Genomic DNA, 17,365 nt, shown 5'->3' with positions numbered 1-17,365 from the left:
GCTGAACCCCTCTGAGCCTCAGCTTCCTGCCTGGAAAACGGGGATAACAATGGTGCCTGCCTCATAGGGTTATAGTAAAGTCCACTGTGTGTGTAGCAGGGAGAGGTGAGAACAAGAATCACTTGGAAAGTTATTCCAAATATAGGTACCCCTCACTATCCAAACTCTTACTTTCTCGAGTCAGCACTGTACCCATTTGGAGGGTAAAGGATGCTTTCACACATGGCAGGGTCCCACCTGGCCCAAATATCTTACCCTTGATCTTCTACTAAATTAGGATCTCTCAGGAGGTGCAAATGGGGGCCTGCTCTACGTGAATATAGCCTATGAAGACCTTTGTGTCTTCAGCAACTCTGTGTCTACCCTTTGAGGGTTCAGATAGATTTCACTATTAGTAGACCACCTTCCAACACACACACACACACACACACACACACACACCACAGTAGTGCTGCTAAATCAAGGCTCTCCTGTCCCACATTTATAAGGGGCACATCTTTGCAATAATAATCCCAATTTAAACTGTAGCCAGCCCTCTGTAACCATAGGTGGTGAACCTATGGATATGGAGAGCTGAGCAAGGGACTTGAACATCCTTGGATTTTGTTGTCTGTGAAGGGTCCTGGAACCATTCTCCCCTTGGATACTGAGGGACAACTACTTAGCTCTGGGGGTTGTGTTGAGATTAATATGGTGTTTGGCAAAAACAAGTGCTGGGCAAATGTAAGCTTGCTGTTCCACCTAGGATTCAGCGCCCAGGTGCAAGGAACTATGACAGCTATTTATATAAAAGTGCCTAGTAGAGGATCTGCCCAGAGCTAGATCCTAGGTCCTGCCTGCAAGGCCATTACCAAGTTTGAGGTAGCCTTATTCAGTGAAATGCTGACTCGCATCACTTCTTCAGCTGAGGGCTCTGTGTACCTGGAACATAACCTATAAAATGCAAATGTGTTGCCCAGAAGGGAAACCTATTTAAAAAGTGTTTAGGACCCATTAACCAGCTGGGGCTCGACCAGGCCAAGGCAGTCTGCTGGGAGAAAAAAGTTAGGGGGAGGCAAGTCCATATACCGGAGCTCTGCACTCCTAGAACGGGGTCTGCTGACCAGAGGAAGCAGATCTTATCTGAGAAGGCGACTGACAGGGGGCGGGGCTGAAAACCCTCACTCCTTTCCTTCGTGACGCCTGTACTACTACTTTCTGTGCTTCTCTGCGAGGTCCCCTCAACACACCCGCCCCCGGCTGCCTCTTCCCAGGCTGCCTGGTTAGGTGGCTGCCTTTGAAGACTCTGCGGTTAGAGTGTGAGCTCAGCTCGCTGCCTGGGCTGAGCAAACAGGAAGCGGGGCACATCCTGCTCGCGGGCCGGGGACAGGGAAGGTTCTGTGAGCGGCTCCCTCCCTGGCCGCTACGGGCCGCCCAGCCCCAGGTGCCTCCGAGGCTCTGCAGACGCTGCAGCCGTGCTCCTCACCCAGCACCCCGCGGGGCTGCGCTACCCACCATGATCTCAATGGCTGGCATGAAAGGCCCAGTGGGTTCTCCACACGGTTACTGGGCTCCTTCTTACGCTGCACACTTTAAACGCTCCGCCCAGGGTGGCCTGCGAGGGGCTTTCATGCTGAAAAGTGCAGGCCTGCAAGGAAGCAAGCTGGGGTGCATATGTTTTCATGTGTCTGCCCGGCAGGCTGAACCAATGAAGTATGGTTTCAGCTTGGGGGAGAAGGACTTAGTCTTTCCTGAGTTCACCCTAACCCATGGATGGTCGGAGGACGAGGAGCAGGCTAGCGAGTAGGAGAGAGGAAGTCACGAGGACATCTTGGGAACAAGGAAGGGCCAGCTCAGGATTTCTCAAGTGCCACAGTGGAGAGCTTTAAAAAGATGTGTACCTTCTGCTCCACGATTCCCCTTCTGGAAATTTATCCTGAGGGGAAAAATCGTGGATGTGAATATTTACCTTAAGGATGTGCAGTGAAGAGTAAACAAAAAAAATTAGGCCGACCTAAGTTCATCAGTACGGACCTGGTGAAATAATCATGGTACAGTCATACAATCTGGCTGCTCGGCAGCCATTAAAATCACGTAATTGAAGAATATTTCATAGCATGAGAAAATCTGAATGATACTATGTTCAGTGTGACAAGCAGATACCAACACAGTTTGCGAAGTGTGACATTTTTAATATTTAAAATTATTCATATTAATATAGGTTAATATTGAGGTGATGTTAACAAATGTCATTGGAATAAATAATAAAAACAAAAAAATGCATTAAAATACTTTTATTTACACATAATTCACCTAAAATAAATGGCACATTATTTTAAAGTGTACAATTTGAGTTTTGACATGTATACACTCATGAAACCATCACCATAACCAAGATAGTGAACATATTCATCATCCCCAAAAGGGTCCTTGTACTCCTCCTGATCTCTCTATCCTTTCCCTATCCCCCAACCTCTGATCTACTTTCTGAATAGTATGGTTTTTGAAAACACACACACACACACACACACACATATAGTTAATGCACAAAAACAGTGAAAGATATCCATCCAAACAGTATGGAAGATAATTATGGAGAATTTTTGAATTTTCTTTTTTTGTGTGTATCTGTGTTTGCTACATTGTGTGTGATTAATATGGATTACTTTTTAATAAGAAAAGTTATTGGAATTATTAAAATGTCTGCCACAGACAATCCACAAAGTGAACATTCTAAACTTAGCACATAAGCATTTAAAAAATGCTTGTTGAACAGGATATTTGCTGGTGGTATGGAGTTGCCTGCAAATGCTTTTCATGTATGGTGATGGCTATGGTGGTGATAAATATACAGGTAAATATACAGGCCAAGAGGTTTTGACTCTAAGGTATGACAGCTCTAGTGAGCATGACTGTAGGTGTGCTGGTGGCAATGGAGATGATAGCTGTAGGACAGGGGTGTAAAACTCATTTTCACCGGGGGCCACATCAGCCTTGAGGTTGCGTTCAAAGGGCTGAATGTAATTTCAATTCCTTAACAGTTAAGGAGTAGTTACATTTATACAGTCCTAAAATTATTTCGGCCCTTTGAAGGCAACCGTGAGGCTGATGTGGCTCCCAGTGAGAATGAGTTTGATACCCCTGCTGTAGGGTGATTACTGAGAAGTGATGGCTGTAGGGTTGATGACTGTAGAAGTAATGATTTTAAGGGTGAGAATATCAGTGTGGGGATGACTGGTTGTAGTAATAGTGTTTGTAAGGTTAATGGCTGTGAGGATGATGGCTGTGCTGGTCATAATGGCAATAGTGAGGCAGATAGAGGAAGCTGGCTGAGGGATGTTGCTCAGGGTAGTTGTACTAACAATAATGGCTATAGCAGTACTGATGGCAGTTGTAGGGATGACAGCAGGGATGATTGCTTTAGGGATAATGGCTGTAGGCATGATGGTTGTAGGGGTAAGAATGTTACAGGAACACTGATTGTAATGTCAGTAAGGATGACAGTTGTGAGGATGAGGACTGTGAGGGTGAAAGTGACAATAATGATGACTGTAGGGATGATGGCTGAGGGTGTTGACTGTAGGGGTGGTTGTTGTAGTGATGATGGTCATAAGTATGCTCATGGCAGTAGGACAACTAGAGGGTTGATGAATATAGGGGTGATGGCTATAAATAAGGAGTGATGGTTGTAGGGGTGATGATAGTGGTAGTGATGCCAGTGATGATCTTGGTGATGCAAGGTGACCAGGAGCATTGGCCCCACAAGCAAAGACATGATCCAAATTCTGGTTTCTGGATTCTCATCAAAGAGATAAGAGGCCCAAGTACATCATATAATGTTAAATTGATTGGCCGCCTCTGGAGAGATGGAGCAGAAAGACTGGTGATGATTGCCATGAGATGGCAAGGTAGGGACTTTTCTCTGCTTGTTCAACCCAAGAGCCGTCTGCATCAGAACCTCTAGAGACTGAAGCTAGGACTTCCTTCCTCCCTAGGGGCCAGCAGGGGCTGCGATTGCTGTAAGAGCAGGTCACGTGGCAGGGCTTCCTGTATGCTGCTGCCGCCTGTGTCCATGGCCCTCACCCCCAAGCTGCCACTGCAGCAGCCACTGTGGAAGCCAGAGTTTTAGTCCATGCTGTACCGCTTGGACAGTGCTGGCAAGGCTGAGCAAGAGGTCTCCACATCTCGACACCTAGAAGAGTAGGGAAGGAGTGTCATCGGACAGAGGACCATGTTGCGCCGCAAGCCCTCCAATGCCAGTGAGAAGGAGCCCACTCAGAAGAAAAAGGTGAGGAGCATCTCTGGGAACTCACTTTTTCCTTCCCTCTGCTTGCATAATCCAGCCCCTGAGCTCATAAAAGTGATGAGCCAAAGGCGACACGTTGAGTCTGTAGGCACGAGCTCCCAACAGCAATGGGACAGGGACCCAAATGTTACTAGAGTAACAAAAGTACAAAAGAGACTTTCAAAATTCTAGAGAAATGGAGTTACAGAATAGACTTAGAAGTCTAGAGTTATAGAAGTCAACTCTACAGTGACGGTATAGAGACCTAAAATTAAGGGCTAGAATCCTAGACTAGAACTTGAGAACCACAAAATGCAATCCTCAAGCTGAATCATTAGACCGTACTTAATCGTTTCTCCCTTACACTGGTCCTGCCGCTGTTTCTGCCTGAGCATGGCCTCTCAATAGCTATCTCACTCAAAGGGTTTGGCTGGGCCACCCCACTTGGAGCCATGATCCTCCTAGAACCCCACCCTTTGGCTGTAGCTAGGATTCTGTTCACTTGATTCAGTTCTGTTGTAGCTCTTTTGGCCCACTGGTGTTGGGGCCAACCTGAAAATAAGGCAGAGGGCCTCCAAACCTGCAGTGGGGTGCAGGGAGCATACAAGTTCTTCCAATGTGGGGAAAATTATTTGTGAAGAATGAAAAATGAAGCTGGTGAGATGGGGAGTAGAAGTGAGGGCTGAGGAAGAAAAATATGGTGGGGACATTTTAAAGGCCAGGAAGAAAAGCAGCGGTCATGGACAGCTGAGGTATTCATATTCCTGGAGCAAAGGCCAGGTTGGAATATCCCTTGAAGGCTCTGCCAGATGTAAGTTCCTCCAGTTGTATTTGAGGATTTCTAGACTTAATTCTGTGACTTGATTATAGGATTCCCCCAGGCAATCAGCAAGTACATCTTTCACATCCAATGGAATCCTAGGATAATCCCAAAGCAGGTCTGAACCAGGTCCAAGAGACACAGGCCTAGCCCCAGACCAAGGTCCAGGCCTCCAGACCCTTGCTGTGCCCCCATCAGTTTCTCCTGGAGCTTGGCCCAAGTGCCCTGTTGGAAGCCCCCTAATAAGGGGAGCAGCTCCTAGACCAAAGCTGAGCCAGCTGAGAGGCTGAGCTTCAAGTTACTGGTGTGAGCATCCTGTTCCATCTCAGGTCCTGGGGTGGCTGCCACTTCCGGCTATACTCTCCTCACCCCAGCTGCTTCTCTAAGCTTGCAGCGGAGGTAGGCAGGGGTGAAGAAGAGATTTGTTAGTTTTACACAGGCTCTGTTACCTGCCTGTCAAAACCCTGCGCAGCAGCAGACTTGCCATTGGTTGTCTCTCCTTGGCAAGCAGTCTGCTTCCCCTTGCCCTCTGCCTAATGTGTATGGGGAGCTGAGACTCTTCTAAACACTGATGGGCCCCAAACCACAGGCAAGTTGAACCGGAGGAAAGAGCCTGAGAAAGAGCTGACACATTTACACTAGGGCCCTGCGCCACCTCAGGTAGAGGTGTCAGGAGCACACAGAAGCCAGTAGTCCCCCATCTTCTTTCTTCCCTTTCATTATCCCATTTCTGTGCTTGGCCACTGGGGCTCTGGAATTTTCCCCAGATCTCTCCCAAGAAAAGCAAGTCCCATGTGATCCTCTAGGGGAAGGTGGTCCAGGCAAAGCCACTCCTCCCTGCCATAGACTGGACCAGCCTCCAGAGCTACTCTCCAAGCCCCAAACCTTGAGAGTACCCTTAGAAAAGCCAAAGTATGCTTCCAGAAGGCGGAGACAGTATCTTCCCTGGGCCTGGAGGTAGCAGCCAGGTCCAGCACTGTGACCTTGAGCCAGTGCCTTCCCATGGAGGGTAAAGTGACACAGTAAAGGGAAAAGCACAAAGCCAAACAAGGCCCCTCTCTCCTGCCCTTGCTCCTCTTCCCAGGCTTGCCAAATGGAGAAAGCACTGTGCAGGGGACAGGAAAGCAGAGCTGGAATTCTACCAACTTCTAGCTATAGGACCTTGGACAGTTCATTAACTTTCTTTGGGCCTCAGTTTCCTCATCTCTGAAAAGTAAGATAGCTCCTGATCTGTCCACCTCAGGTTAATGGATCACCTGGGACAATAAACGTGAGAATACTCTTTCGAATGTGTACCTATGCATACAAGGGGGTGCATGCCATAGAGATGGATGGGGGTGGGGAGTACATGGCAAAGAAGAAAAAGCTTGGGTTCCAGTCCTGAAGTGGAGAAAACAAGACATAATGGCATTAATAGCCAGCACTGAGAGCTTGTCAGGTACCAAGTACTGTACTGTGTGCTTCACCCATCTCTTAGCTCTTTGGCTCCTCATGACAACCTGGTGAGTGAGGGGCAGATATTTACTTTATCCCTATTTTAGCTCAAGACTTGGAAACTTACCCAAGGTCACACAACTAGCAAACTGAAGAACAGAAATACAAGCCAAAATTTGCCAATCTCCAGAATGTTAACTCCTTCTCCCTCTACTCTCTTGTCCCCTACTAACCCCAAAAGCACTAGATGAATCTGATAAGAATGAAAGACTTCAACTCATCATTAAGAGAGCTCTGCAAGGCAGACCCAGATGGCTTCAATTGAGGGACCTTCCAAGCAGCAGAGCAGAGGTGGGAGTAGGTCCTCTAGGATGGTAGGGTCTGCGTATGGCACCTATTGGTCATGATGAAGGATTGGGGTAGCCCCTGAGTGGGGGGTGGGGACATACCTCTTCACAGATATTTGCTTATCAAAGTCTTACTCTGCACTCCCTTTTATCTGTTAGGGTGTAGGAGGTTGTCCTGGGATGGCACCCATACTTTCCCCCCTACTCCAAATCTCCTACAATGCAAAATGGAGAGGAATCTAGGCTCCCATTCTAGTGTCCAAGTGTTCCTTCCTTCCAGTATCTTACTGCCTTTCTCTCTCCCAATCCCAACACACTCCATCTCCCTGGCTCCCTTCCTACAGAAGATCTCTAGCAGGACACCTCTACCAGCATGCATTTTGTATTTCCAGTGGCTCCTCATTGCCCACAAGCTAATGCCCAAGTTCCTTGGCATGGCTGGCAAGAGTTTTCCATAGACTTTTTGCTCTCCCACCGCATACCCTGGCATACCTACCATCCCATTGCCACACTAGAACATTCTTAACTCCCATTGTCATTTACTATTCCCTTTCCCCAAAACAAACTAATAAAAATAAACTATTCCCAGCAACTCCTGGCAAAATTCTCATTACTCTGCACAACACCACTGAAATACACCTCTTCCATGAAGCCCTCCTGAGCCTTTCCTCCTACATACTCCCACCTTCTCTCCCTGTAACTCCCTCCAAACACTACCTGAAGTCACATTGCACTCAATTAGTTTCTGTAGTGATGGGAGTGGTGACTTTGTGAGCTCTGAGCGCAGCAACATTAACAGGCTTCTAGTCATGGACATGGGTTCAAACCCTTGCACTTTATACTGCCAGCTGCATATCTCTGCCTAGGGCACTTCATTTCTCTGAGTCTCAGTCTCTTGATCTGGAAAGTGGCATGTAATATTGGGCTGTGGTGAGGTTGGAGTGAGCAGGCACACATGAAGCACCTGACAGGGTGCCAGGCACATGGGAGGTATTTAACCTGGAGACCAGAGGGTGCTAATTATATGACTGGTATAAGAATAAGCTAAGAGTGTAGTTGTGGAGATACCTGGGGGAAGCCAATGTTGCTTAGGAAGCAAGGGAAGAAGATACCAATGGGGACACTGTGAGGTTTTGAGAGGGTAATCATGGGAGGCTTCCTGCAGGGAACAGTGCCTTTAAAACTGGATTTGTAAAACCTACTTATTAAAGTATAATATTTGTACAAAGAAGTGCACAAATCATAAGTGTACCACTCAGTGAATTTCTATAATGGACATCCCCATGTAAGCAGCACCCAGATCAAGAAACAGAGCACTTCCAACACTCTAGAAGCTTCCTTCATGCCCCTACCAGTCATGACACACCTTCTTTCCCCAAGGGTGACCACTATCCTGACTTCTAACAGCATAAATTAATTTTTCCAGGTTTTGAACTTTCTATATGAGGAAGTATATAGTATACTCTGGTGGATGGCCCCCTCTGCTCAAAAATGTATCTGTGAGATTCATCCATATGTTGGAGAGAGCTGCCCTAAGCTCATCACTATGTCATAGCCCCTTGCATAACTGTGCCACTATTCATGTATCCATTCTACAGTTGGTAAGGATGTAGGTTGTTTCCAGTCAAATTGGATTTTGTAGGAGAGAAGAAACTATCATTAATAGGGTGAAAGGTGGAGTGTTCCAGGCAGGGAATGTCCTGAATAAGAGCCTGGAGGTGGGTCATAGAAAAAGCTAAGCTATACACAGACATTTGGACATTTGCTGTGTGGTAGTTGTGTCAAGCACTCCTTTCATCCTCAGAGCAGCCCAGTAAAGTAGGTGCTGTCTTTATTTTATCTATGAGGAAACAGAAGCCTAGAAAAGTTAAGGAACTCACCCAGCTTCATACAGATGGTCAATGACAGAACCAAGATGTGAACCTTTGCAGGCTGACACCAAGTGAAGAGACTGAGGTCCCGGAAGATTAAATACCTCACTGAAAATCACACATATCAAAGTTGAACTCAGCAACATCTGACACCAGAAAAGTAATTCTTTCCAGGAGGTCCACATATTCCTCTTAAACATTAAAAAAAAAAAAAAGATATTTGGTACTACCACCACCCTGGGAAGGATCCTGAAGAAGGCCTCACCTCAAATGAAGGCCAAGCAGGAAATTCAAAGGTTCGAGAATTTCAACTCATACCTGGGTGGGATGTCACTTCAGAGATACTAGAAGGCATTCAGGATATTGGGGATGCCTCTGAGGTTGGAGATAGGCTGGGGAAAAAGTTACTCTGGCAAGCCCCTACCCTTAGTCACCTGAAGAACTGTGTAGCCCTTTCCATGTCCTTAGGCTTAGAATTTGCCAGCTGGGTCCAAGTCCCAGCACTACCCCTATGGTCCTTTTCAATAGTTTACTTTACTTTGAGCTAAAGCTGGGACAGGGGAGCCCAGAAACAAGGTCCTAGGAGCCAGAGGTCCCCCTCCCACTCCCCAGACTGTAGATTAATGACAGGAAAAGGAAAGAACTGCGATTAGAGGGAGACCAGGCAATGAGTTTACTCTGTCCCAACAAAGCTCACTTCCGGCCCCATGTGGGTCCTCCTGTTTGCTTTCCAAACTTGCCAGTCCCTGGGGCTTCTGGGGCGACTCAGCTTCCTAGTCTGCAAACCAGGCAGAGAAGTGATGGAGAGAAGGTCACGATAGACCCCATTGGCCTATAAATAGAAGTCCAGCCTGTTGCCCACCCTCTCTCTGTTCCTTCTTTTCCAGGCAATAAGAGAAGGAAGTTATCAGGGCAGCTGCATCCTAGCCATACAAGAGGAGGAAATCAACAGAAAGCAGAGGAGAGAAAGGGAAAGAAAGGGAGAAAAAGAGGAAAGAATAGTGGGTAGGAAAAGCCAACAGAGGGTGGAAGGGATACATGGGAATCAGAGCAGCCACCCCATGGTCATGTGTTCCCTTCCCAGGTCATGGCCCTCTTCTCTGACTCCCCAACATAGCATGGAAGAGGCTTCCTGGTAGAGTCTGCAGGTGCCCCACCCAGGAGGCCCTCGTGGTTGTAGTGACTAGTTAGCCTGACTGCTGACCTAGTTTCTGGTCAGCTAGCTTGGTGCAACCTCTAGGAAGGTCTGGCCCTTGACCTTGACTATTGACTTGCCTTTGGTCAAGACCTACCAGAAGAATGTAAGTGCTCCACTGTAGTTCCCAGGAGTTGGGGCCAATTTTGTATGTGTTGTGGGGCAGGTGATATTGTCCCTGCCCTGAAAGGTTGTCATTTGACTCCCCCCCCCACCCGCAACTCCTTCATAGGAAAGAGGATGTGAAACTTTCAGCTCTGTGCGGGTTTGGAGCTTTGGTTCCTCAAGCCCTTATCTCCGGTGTGTGCAGTATATCCCGCTGTATCTGTCTGGCCATCTGTGAACCCTGGTTCCTGTGTGTATCTCTGGTCTTGACTGTTGATCTTGATTCAAGCTCTGCCTTCACTCCTTGTGTTTAAAGCCTGGCCTCATTACTTGCTCAGCCTGGTTTTTGTGGCTGTCTTGGCATGCACACACATATACAGTTAAGAAAGCTTATTTCCTGAAAATAGTCTCATCAGCACAAACAATAGGTCAGGCCAAAAAGTCCAAAGACCGGCACATGTCAACAATAGCCATCTCATCACATTAGTGACTAAGATTAAAAGCTGAGGTGAAGAAAGAAAATGGCAGCTGTCTTTTGCTAAATTACTGCTAATCATTTGTGCCTCAAATCTGTGGGCACCTTCTCTGACTGCCTCTACTGTGGTTTTCCAGAAAGCTTAATGCCAGGTCTGACTAACTGTTGGGGGGAGTGTTTTGATCTTCTCAAGACACAAATTCACCAGGTTGGGGACACTAATGTGTTTACTGCTATCACTGTGACAGGAGACCATGCGTAGAGCAGGCCCAGAACATAGAGGCTGTGCTGTGGGGTTTGGGAGGGTTTGCTCTGTTACATAAAGGTGATGCTATTGTTCATGCCAAGGTATGTCTCTAGTAGGAAATATGTCCTTACTTCAATTCATTTAGTCTTTCTTTTACTTCAGGGTTCTTGGGGCCAAACCTCAGGTATTGGTGGAAAGGTGGGCTTAGTCTGAGGCTTAACTGAGCTTAGGGTCTTTGAGGTCAGGAGCTTGCTCTGAGGCTAGCATTAAGGGCCATTCTCTACTGATAAACAGGATGAAGCCAGGTATCTCCAAGGACATCTTTGTATTTTACCTCATTAGTCCTGGCACCTCAGGGCACATGTGGCTCTGTCCAGCCCTGGGGTGTGTGCATGTGTGTTGGGGATGAGAACAGCTCCTTACTTGACCAGCCATTTTAGCACCACTGATTGCAACACCTCTGCTTCTTCCAGCTGTCACTTCAGCGCTCCAGCAGTTTCAAGGATTTTGCCAAGTCCAAACCCAGCTCCCCAGTGGTGAGCGAGAAGGAATTTAATCTGGATGATAATGTGAGTTTCAGAGCCTCCTTAAGGGTGGAGGGGAGTGGTCTTCTGGCTGCTGGGCCATCTGGCTACAGGTCCTTGGTGTGGGATTAACTGGGAGGAAGGGAGAAGGGGAAAGAGGAAATTTTAGGATTGTGGAGGCTAAGGCTCCTTAAATACAGAAGGTTCACCTATCCCACCCACCAAAATCCTGGGCCCCAAGAACTCACCTGCATTGTTTTCAGTTACAAATTAATTACAAACTAAGAAGACTAAGGACAGGACTGCAGTCAAGAAAGAAGGGGATAGGATCTTTCCATTTCCACCCCTCCATCCTCTACTGGAGCCCAAAGGACTCCTTCTATTCCCAAGTCCTGGACTCAGGGAGAGTCACCAGGGTCCCTGGACCTCTTTGTTTGTTGTCACAGATTCCAGAAGATGACTCAAGTGTCCCTACCCAAGAGGATGCTGGAAAAAGTAGCAAAAAGCTGGGGAAGAAGTGGAAGGCTGTGATTTCCCGAACCATGAACAGGAAGATGGGCAAGATGATGGTTAAGGCCCTGTCAGAGGAGATGGTGAGGCCTGGGATCCAGGGGAGTGGTGGTGACAGGGAAGAGAGGTACCACTCTGATAAGGTGTGAGCATGGCTTCCTTGAGAGCCACTGTTTATATATCATGCCTGAAGTCTCAATTAAATATGTGAAGGAAGGTCACATGGGAGGGGAGCTCACTCAGCCATGGACATGGCAACAAGACACTGTGGTCCAGATGGATTAGGAGTGAGGGTCTAAAGAGGGATGAAAGTTGGAGTAACAGAAGCTTTGTGAAAAGACAAGCCTGAGGAGAGTGGGCAGCTGCAAAGGAGATGAGATCACTTGAGGCAAATTCATCCACCTCCAAGTTTTGTTGGGAACTAGCCCCTAGGATTGGAAAGGTTTGATTAAAAGAGGAACTCCTCTGAGGAAAAGTTAGAGAAGGTTGGTTTTGGCCCTAGGAGGGAGTGCATGACAGAGAGTTGTAGGGCAGGCATAGCTAAGCAGCTGAAGTCACACATTAAGTCTAGTGTGCTCCTGGTTCTTATAGGAGGCTCCAAGGCAGTGGTATGCTGCAGTCAGCTAGTGCTGGCTTCTGCCAGCTCAGGACAGCAGTTGGCCCAATTTTTAGGAATTTTGTGAATTGGGTATGACACATAATATTATTGAAAATTATATTATATCAACTTAGAATTAAATAAATTATATTAAAAATAAAGGGAACACAGTCAATCCTCAAAATTCATCACTTCCTAATTCTTGGACTGATTTTCATTATTCTCTATGCCTCTGAGGTTATTTGCATCTATAGTTTCTATGTGGAAGAAATAGCCTATGAAGATGTGCTGCTCAATAAGCAATGTCATAGTGGTAGCATAACACTGGCCATGGTGGGGAGTATTTACAGCACAGGAATTGGTGACCTCTACTCATGAGAGCTTTTACTCCTAGTGAGCCAGTTGTGGAAGAGTTACCTCTGCACTGAGGTATAGTGAAGCAGGAGTACTCTGGAGTCAGGTGAATTTGAATGGGACCTTTTGCATGGCCTTAAGAACGTTCTTCCATTACTTCTCATCTAAAAACTTGGGACAATCAAGCACTTATCCTCAAATGAGGACTGAATGAAATGACAGATGTGCTTGGCACATAGGAGCATAGTCAAAATTAGTAACTCTTTGGCACCACTGTCTGCTTGACTGTCCCAGCGACAGCTCAGATCGAAGTTCTAGTATCTGTATGTACCAACTTTCTCTGCATGTACATCAGCTAGCTCTTTAAGCTGACAAAGCACATTCATGTGGCACCCCAGTTACACCTCATTCTGTGAGGTGGGCAAGGCAAGGACTTGTCATTTCCACCTAGCGAAAGAGAAAAGTAGGGCTCTGAGAGTGCAATGCCGTCTGTAAGCGGCAGAGCTGGGGTTCCAGTCAAGGGCTAGTTCTCTGTCAAGCCCAGGCCTATTTCCTCTGCGCCTGGGCTGCCCCATGTGCACCCTAACCAAGGCTGCTCTGGGATTCCAGTCTCCCTGTTTCCCCTCCCCTTCAGGGAGACACTCTGGAGGAGGGCTCAGCCTCCCCAACATCTCCAGACTGCAGCCTGGACAGCCCTGGCCCTGAAAAGATGGCACTGCTCTTTTCTGAGCAAGAGGAGCGTGAGCTCCCAGGACTCAGCCGCCAAGCATCCACAGGTGAGTAGGGTAGATAGGGGGATACCCACTAAGTCTGGAGAAAAGGACCGGGTTAGGGCCATGAAGGTGATTGTCTGGGAGTGGCTAAGAAAAATGAATGTTTAGGATTTGCTGCTGGGAACTTTCCCAACCTTCTTCATGTTAAATCTTCACAATAATTTCAAGGGGCTGGTACAATTATTATCCCCACCTTATTGATGTGAAAACTGAGGCTCAGGGAGGTTAATTACTTGGCCAAGGTGACCCAATCTTGAACTCAGTTATGCAATAAAGGAGCTACAACTAGCTCTTCTCAGGCCCTGGAGGGCTCAAGGGCAGAGGAAGGGCCCCCTTGCCCTCTTGGACCAGCCCAGCCCCAGCTTTCCAAGGACAGCTAGAGGCTATATCTGTCTAGACCTCTGACATATGGGCTAGGGTGTGGGTATAGAGTCTCCAGCTGTGAAGGCTCAGCCTCTTGGACCCCAGACTTTAGATTATTGGTCTTAGGGCACCTCTTGACATCTTTTGGACATACATGGGGTTAGGCAGGAGGTCCTGGCAGCCCTGCCTAAATGAGGAGCTGCGAACCTTCAGAGACACTGTCTTTCCCACCCCTCAAGCTAGTTCCAAGTTCCCTGATCTTTCTCTGGTTTCCCAGAACTCCCTGATGCCCCCTCCCTACCCCCACTGAAAACCATTTAAAATAAACTTCATACTACCCTTCCCTGAGAAAAAGAGCCCATCTGAATTTCCAGATAACTAGACACTGAGTCTTATTAAGTAAAAAAGGAAAAAGGAAAATATTAATGCAGGGTATGGCTTCCTGGGTGGACGGAGCACTGGAGTTGGAATCAGAAGATTTGGAGTGTAACAGACCCAGTGCTGCCAATTATAAGATGAGAGGCCTTAGGCAGGTCCCTTGGCCCATCTGGCCTCAGTATTCCTCATCTGTTTGTTGGGGTGTTGGCCCAGTTGGTCTTTAGAGGCCCTTCCAATTTGCCTGTTTTGTCAGACTGGCCAGTACTCAGCTTTCTTCCCTAGCATGTAGCCCTGGGACATCCACATAGACCCCCTACAAGATACCTGCTGAATGGGCACAGCCCCAATTGTCCTGGGACAAAGGTGACTCTCCTCCTTGCCCCATATCCTGCAGGCAGTGAGCTCTGCAGCCCCAGCCCAGGCTCTGGCAGCTTTGGGGAAGAACCACCTGCCCCCCAGTACACAGGACCCTTCTGTGGCAGAGCCCGAGTCCACACCGACTTTACTCCCAGCCCTTATGATCACGACTCACTGAAACTACAGGTAAGATTGGCATCCAGGACCCACTTGAGACTAGCAGGCTGCACACATAAAGGGGGCTGGACTGAGCCAGGGTAGGACAGTGTCACCAGAGGACACGGGACCACCCTTCATCTCCTAATCCACTCTGCTTTCCTCTCCTCCCACAGAAAGGTGATGTGATCCAGATCATTGAAAAGCCACCTGTGGGCACATGGTTGGGCCTGCTCAATGGCAGGCTGGGCTCTTTCAAGTTCATCTATGTGGATGTGCTGCCTGAGGAGGCTGTGGGGCCTGCCCGCCCCAGCCGCCGACAGAGCAAGGGCAAGAGGCCCAAGCCCAAGACTCTGCATGAGCTGCTGGAGCGCATTGGCCTGCAGGTTTGATCTGAGGCCTGAATTAGCATCTAGGATCAAGGATGTGCCCTTGCCCCAGGGATTGTGGCCAGGGCTTGCCAGCTATGTTGGGAGGCGAAAATTGGGTAGGGGGGTGTGGCTTGTAAATGGCCTAACTGGTGACCTGCTTCTGCCCACAGGAGCACACGTCCACCCTGCTGCTCAATGGCTATCAGACACTGGAAGACTTCAAGGAGCTGCGGGAAACACACCTCAATGAGCTGAACATCACAGACCCACAGCACCGGGCCAAACTGCTCACTGCTGCAGAGCTGCTGCTGGATTATGACAGTGAGTGGGTTTAGGAGCTGGGTGGGGGTGCCTGCTGGTGATCCACAGAGGGGAAGCTTCTACCTAGGGCCCTGTGCAGTGAGAAGGCACTTTCCACACCTTAATTCCAGTCTCAGGCAAAGTTTGTGGGGAGAAGGGGTTTTAAGGATGATTGGGTCCCACTCCCTTTGGGATCCAAGGGTAGATTTAAGGCCAGAGAAGGTAAAGCAATTCCTTGAGGCCTAAAAGCTGGGCAATGACAGAGCCAGGATTCAGGTGCAGATTTCCTGGCTCCTGGCTTAGTGTTGAAGAAGTCTGAGGTCCTGGGCCTGGAAAAACCATGAGGAGGGCAGAGGTGGTAGCAGGTGCCCTGAGGGAGAGAATGCTTATAGTGTCCCTACCCCTAGGGTCCCTGTTCCCACACAGAGCTCCCTGGGGCTTCTGAACCCCTTCCTTCTAAGGCCCAAAACCCCATATTCCATCTCTCACTCTTGCCCTGGCAGCTGGCAGCGAGGAGGCAGAAGAAGGCACCGACAGCAGCCAGGAACCAGTGGCGCACACCGTGTCAGATCCCAAGTGGGACATCCCACGCGACTCAGGCTGCTTCGAGGGCTCAGAGAGTGGGCGTGACGAGGCGGAGCTGGCGGGTGCTGAGGAGCAGCTGCAGAGCCTCTCTCTGGCCGGGGCACCTTGAGTGGAGGTGGTGGTGGGCCAAGGCTGGGCCCAAGCAGCACAGGCAGCAGAGAGGGGCCCCAGCTTCCTGAGGTGGCCTGGGCTGGAGGACTGGCAGAGGACTGGTGCCTAGCCTGGCTCTGCTCCCCTTTGCTCCCCCCATGGCGCATAGGGCCATAGCAGCTGGCCAGAGCCCTGCAGGCTTGGCTGAAGTGGATAAGGAGCCGCTGAAGGCACATTACACCTGCCCAGCCCCCTCTCTCCACCAGCTACTGACAGTAGAGCCCGCTCTGGCCATGGCCACAGCAAGTGGGGCACTGAGAGGTCACCCCACTCATTTCCCTCACCACTGAGGCCTCCAAAACATCCTCATCCTCACCGTACTTTCCCCTGTAGCACTGCTCCTGAAAAGGAGGTAAAGTGTTTCAGGTCAGTCTCAGGACCCTAAGGAAGCTGGCCATTTAAAAATATTCTAGTTGATCACGGGTAAATCCAGATTGTCCTCAATAAGGTTTGAAGAAAGCCACATGCACCTTTCCTACTTTCCTTCTCCTTAACTTTCTGGAAGATTTGGCCACTGAATCACTAGGTGAGGTGAATCAAGTGCCTTCACCAATTTGGGTCTATACCTGGCCAAGATTAGAATGGATAGATGCTGAGGGCCTTACCAACTCTAACATTCTGTGACATTAAATGTCTGCTCTCCTGTTACCTGTGGCCCAGGATACCAGTGGGGTTTATTGAAGGGGCTTGAGGGGCATTGGGCTCCCAAATGAAATGCCTCCACCTGCTCATCAGTTCTATACCTTTGTACATAACTCAGGCTAAGCTGCAACTTCCTCCAGCTTAAGACAATGCCCATACCTCATATAATGTGCACCATCTCTTTCTACTCCTGACCCCCTCAAATGACACTTCCCTCAAGGCTGATGGCAGATGGTCAGACCTGGCTTCCAAGAATAGAATGGTTCCACAGAAGCCAGATGCAGATTTGGGTCCAAAATTGGCCTCTTGTGTGGGTCCTTACCAAAAAGGAAAGTACAAACTAGACATTAGGGAATCCATTACCTGAACTCTGCTTTGCTAAAGGTTTTGGTGTACCCCGAGCTATAGAAGGGGAAGGATAGCATCTATTTTTTTAAACAAACATTTTTTAATTAGCTCATCTTTTCTTTTTTTTCCAACAGTTTATTTTTAGAGAGAGGGGAAGGGAAGGAGAGAGAGGGAGACAAATATCAATGTGTGGTTGCC

At 48.4% G+C, this 17,365-nt stretch overlaps 1 protein-coding gene across 1 annotated transcript; it reads left to right on the top strand.

The window, feature by feature from the left end:
- Window positions 1-4,016: 4,016 nt before the first annotated feature.
- SASH3 (SAM and SH3 domain containing 3) lies at window positions 4,017-17,365 on the top strand. Its single transcript, XM_045852306.1, has 8 exons — window positions 4,017-4,267; window positions 11,232-11,327; window positions 11,729-11,875; window positions 13,379-13,520; window positions 14,653-14,801; window positions 14,948-15,157; window positions 15,313-15,463; window positions 15,946-17,365. The coding sequence occupies exons 1-8, from the start codon at window positions 4,211-4,213 to the stop codon at window positions 16,134-16,136; spliced, it is 1,143 nt and encodes a 380-aa protein (XP_045708262.1). The 5' UTR covers window positions 4,017-4,210; the 3' UTR covers window positions 16,137-17,365.

Source organism: Phyllostomus hastatus, unplaced genomic scaffold (genome assembly GCF_019186645.2).
Source record: "Phyllostomus hastatus isolate PE091 unplaced genomic scaffold, TTU_PhHast_1.1 phas_contig_90, whole genome shotgun sequence".
In the NCBI taxonomy this organism is placed as follows: Eukaryota; Metazoa; Chordata; class Mammalia; order Chiroptera; family Phyllostomidae; genus Phyllostomus; species Phyllostomus hastatus.
Note: the sequence above shows the minus strand (reverse complement) of the source record. Positions and strands in the feature narration are given on the sequence as shown.

Coding starts and splice junctions, on each gene's coding strand:
- SASH3 (XM_045852306.1), top strand. CDS start 4,211: ATGTTGCGCCGCAAGCCCTCCAATGCCAGTGAGAAGGAGCCCACTCAG. Junction 4,268..11,231: donor AGCCCACTCAGAAGAAAAAG/GTGAGGAGCATC, acceptor TGCTTCTTCCAG/CTGTCACTTCAGCGCTCCAG. Junction 11,328..11,728: donor AATTTAATCTGGATGATAAT/GTGAGTTTCAGA, acceptor TTGTTGTCACAG/ATTCCAGAAGATGACTCAAG.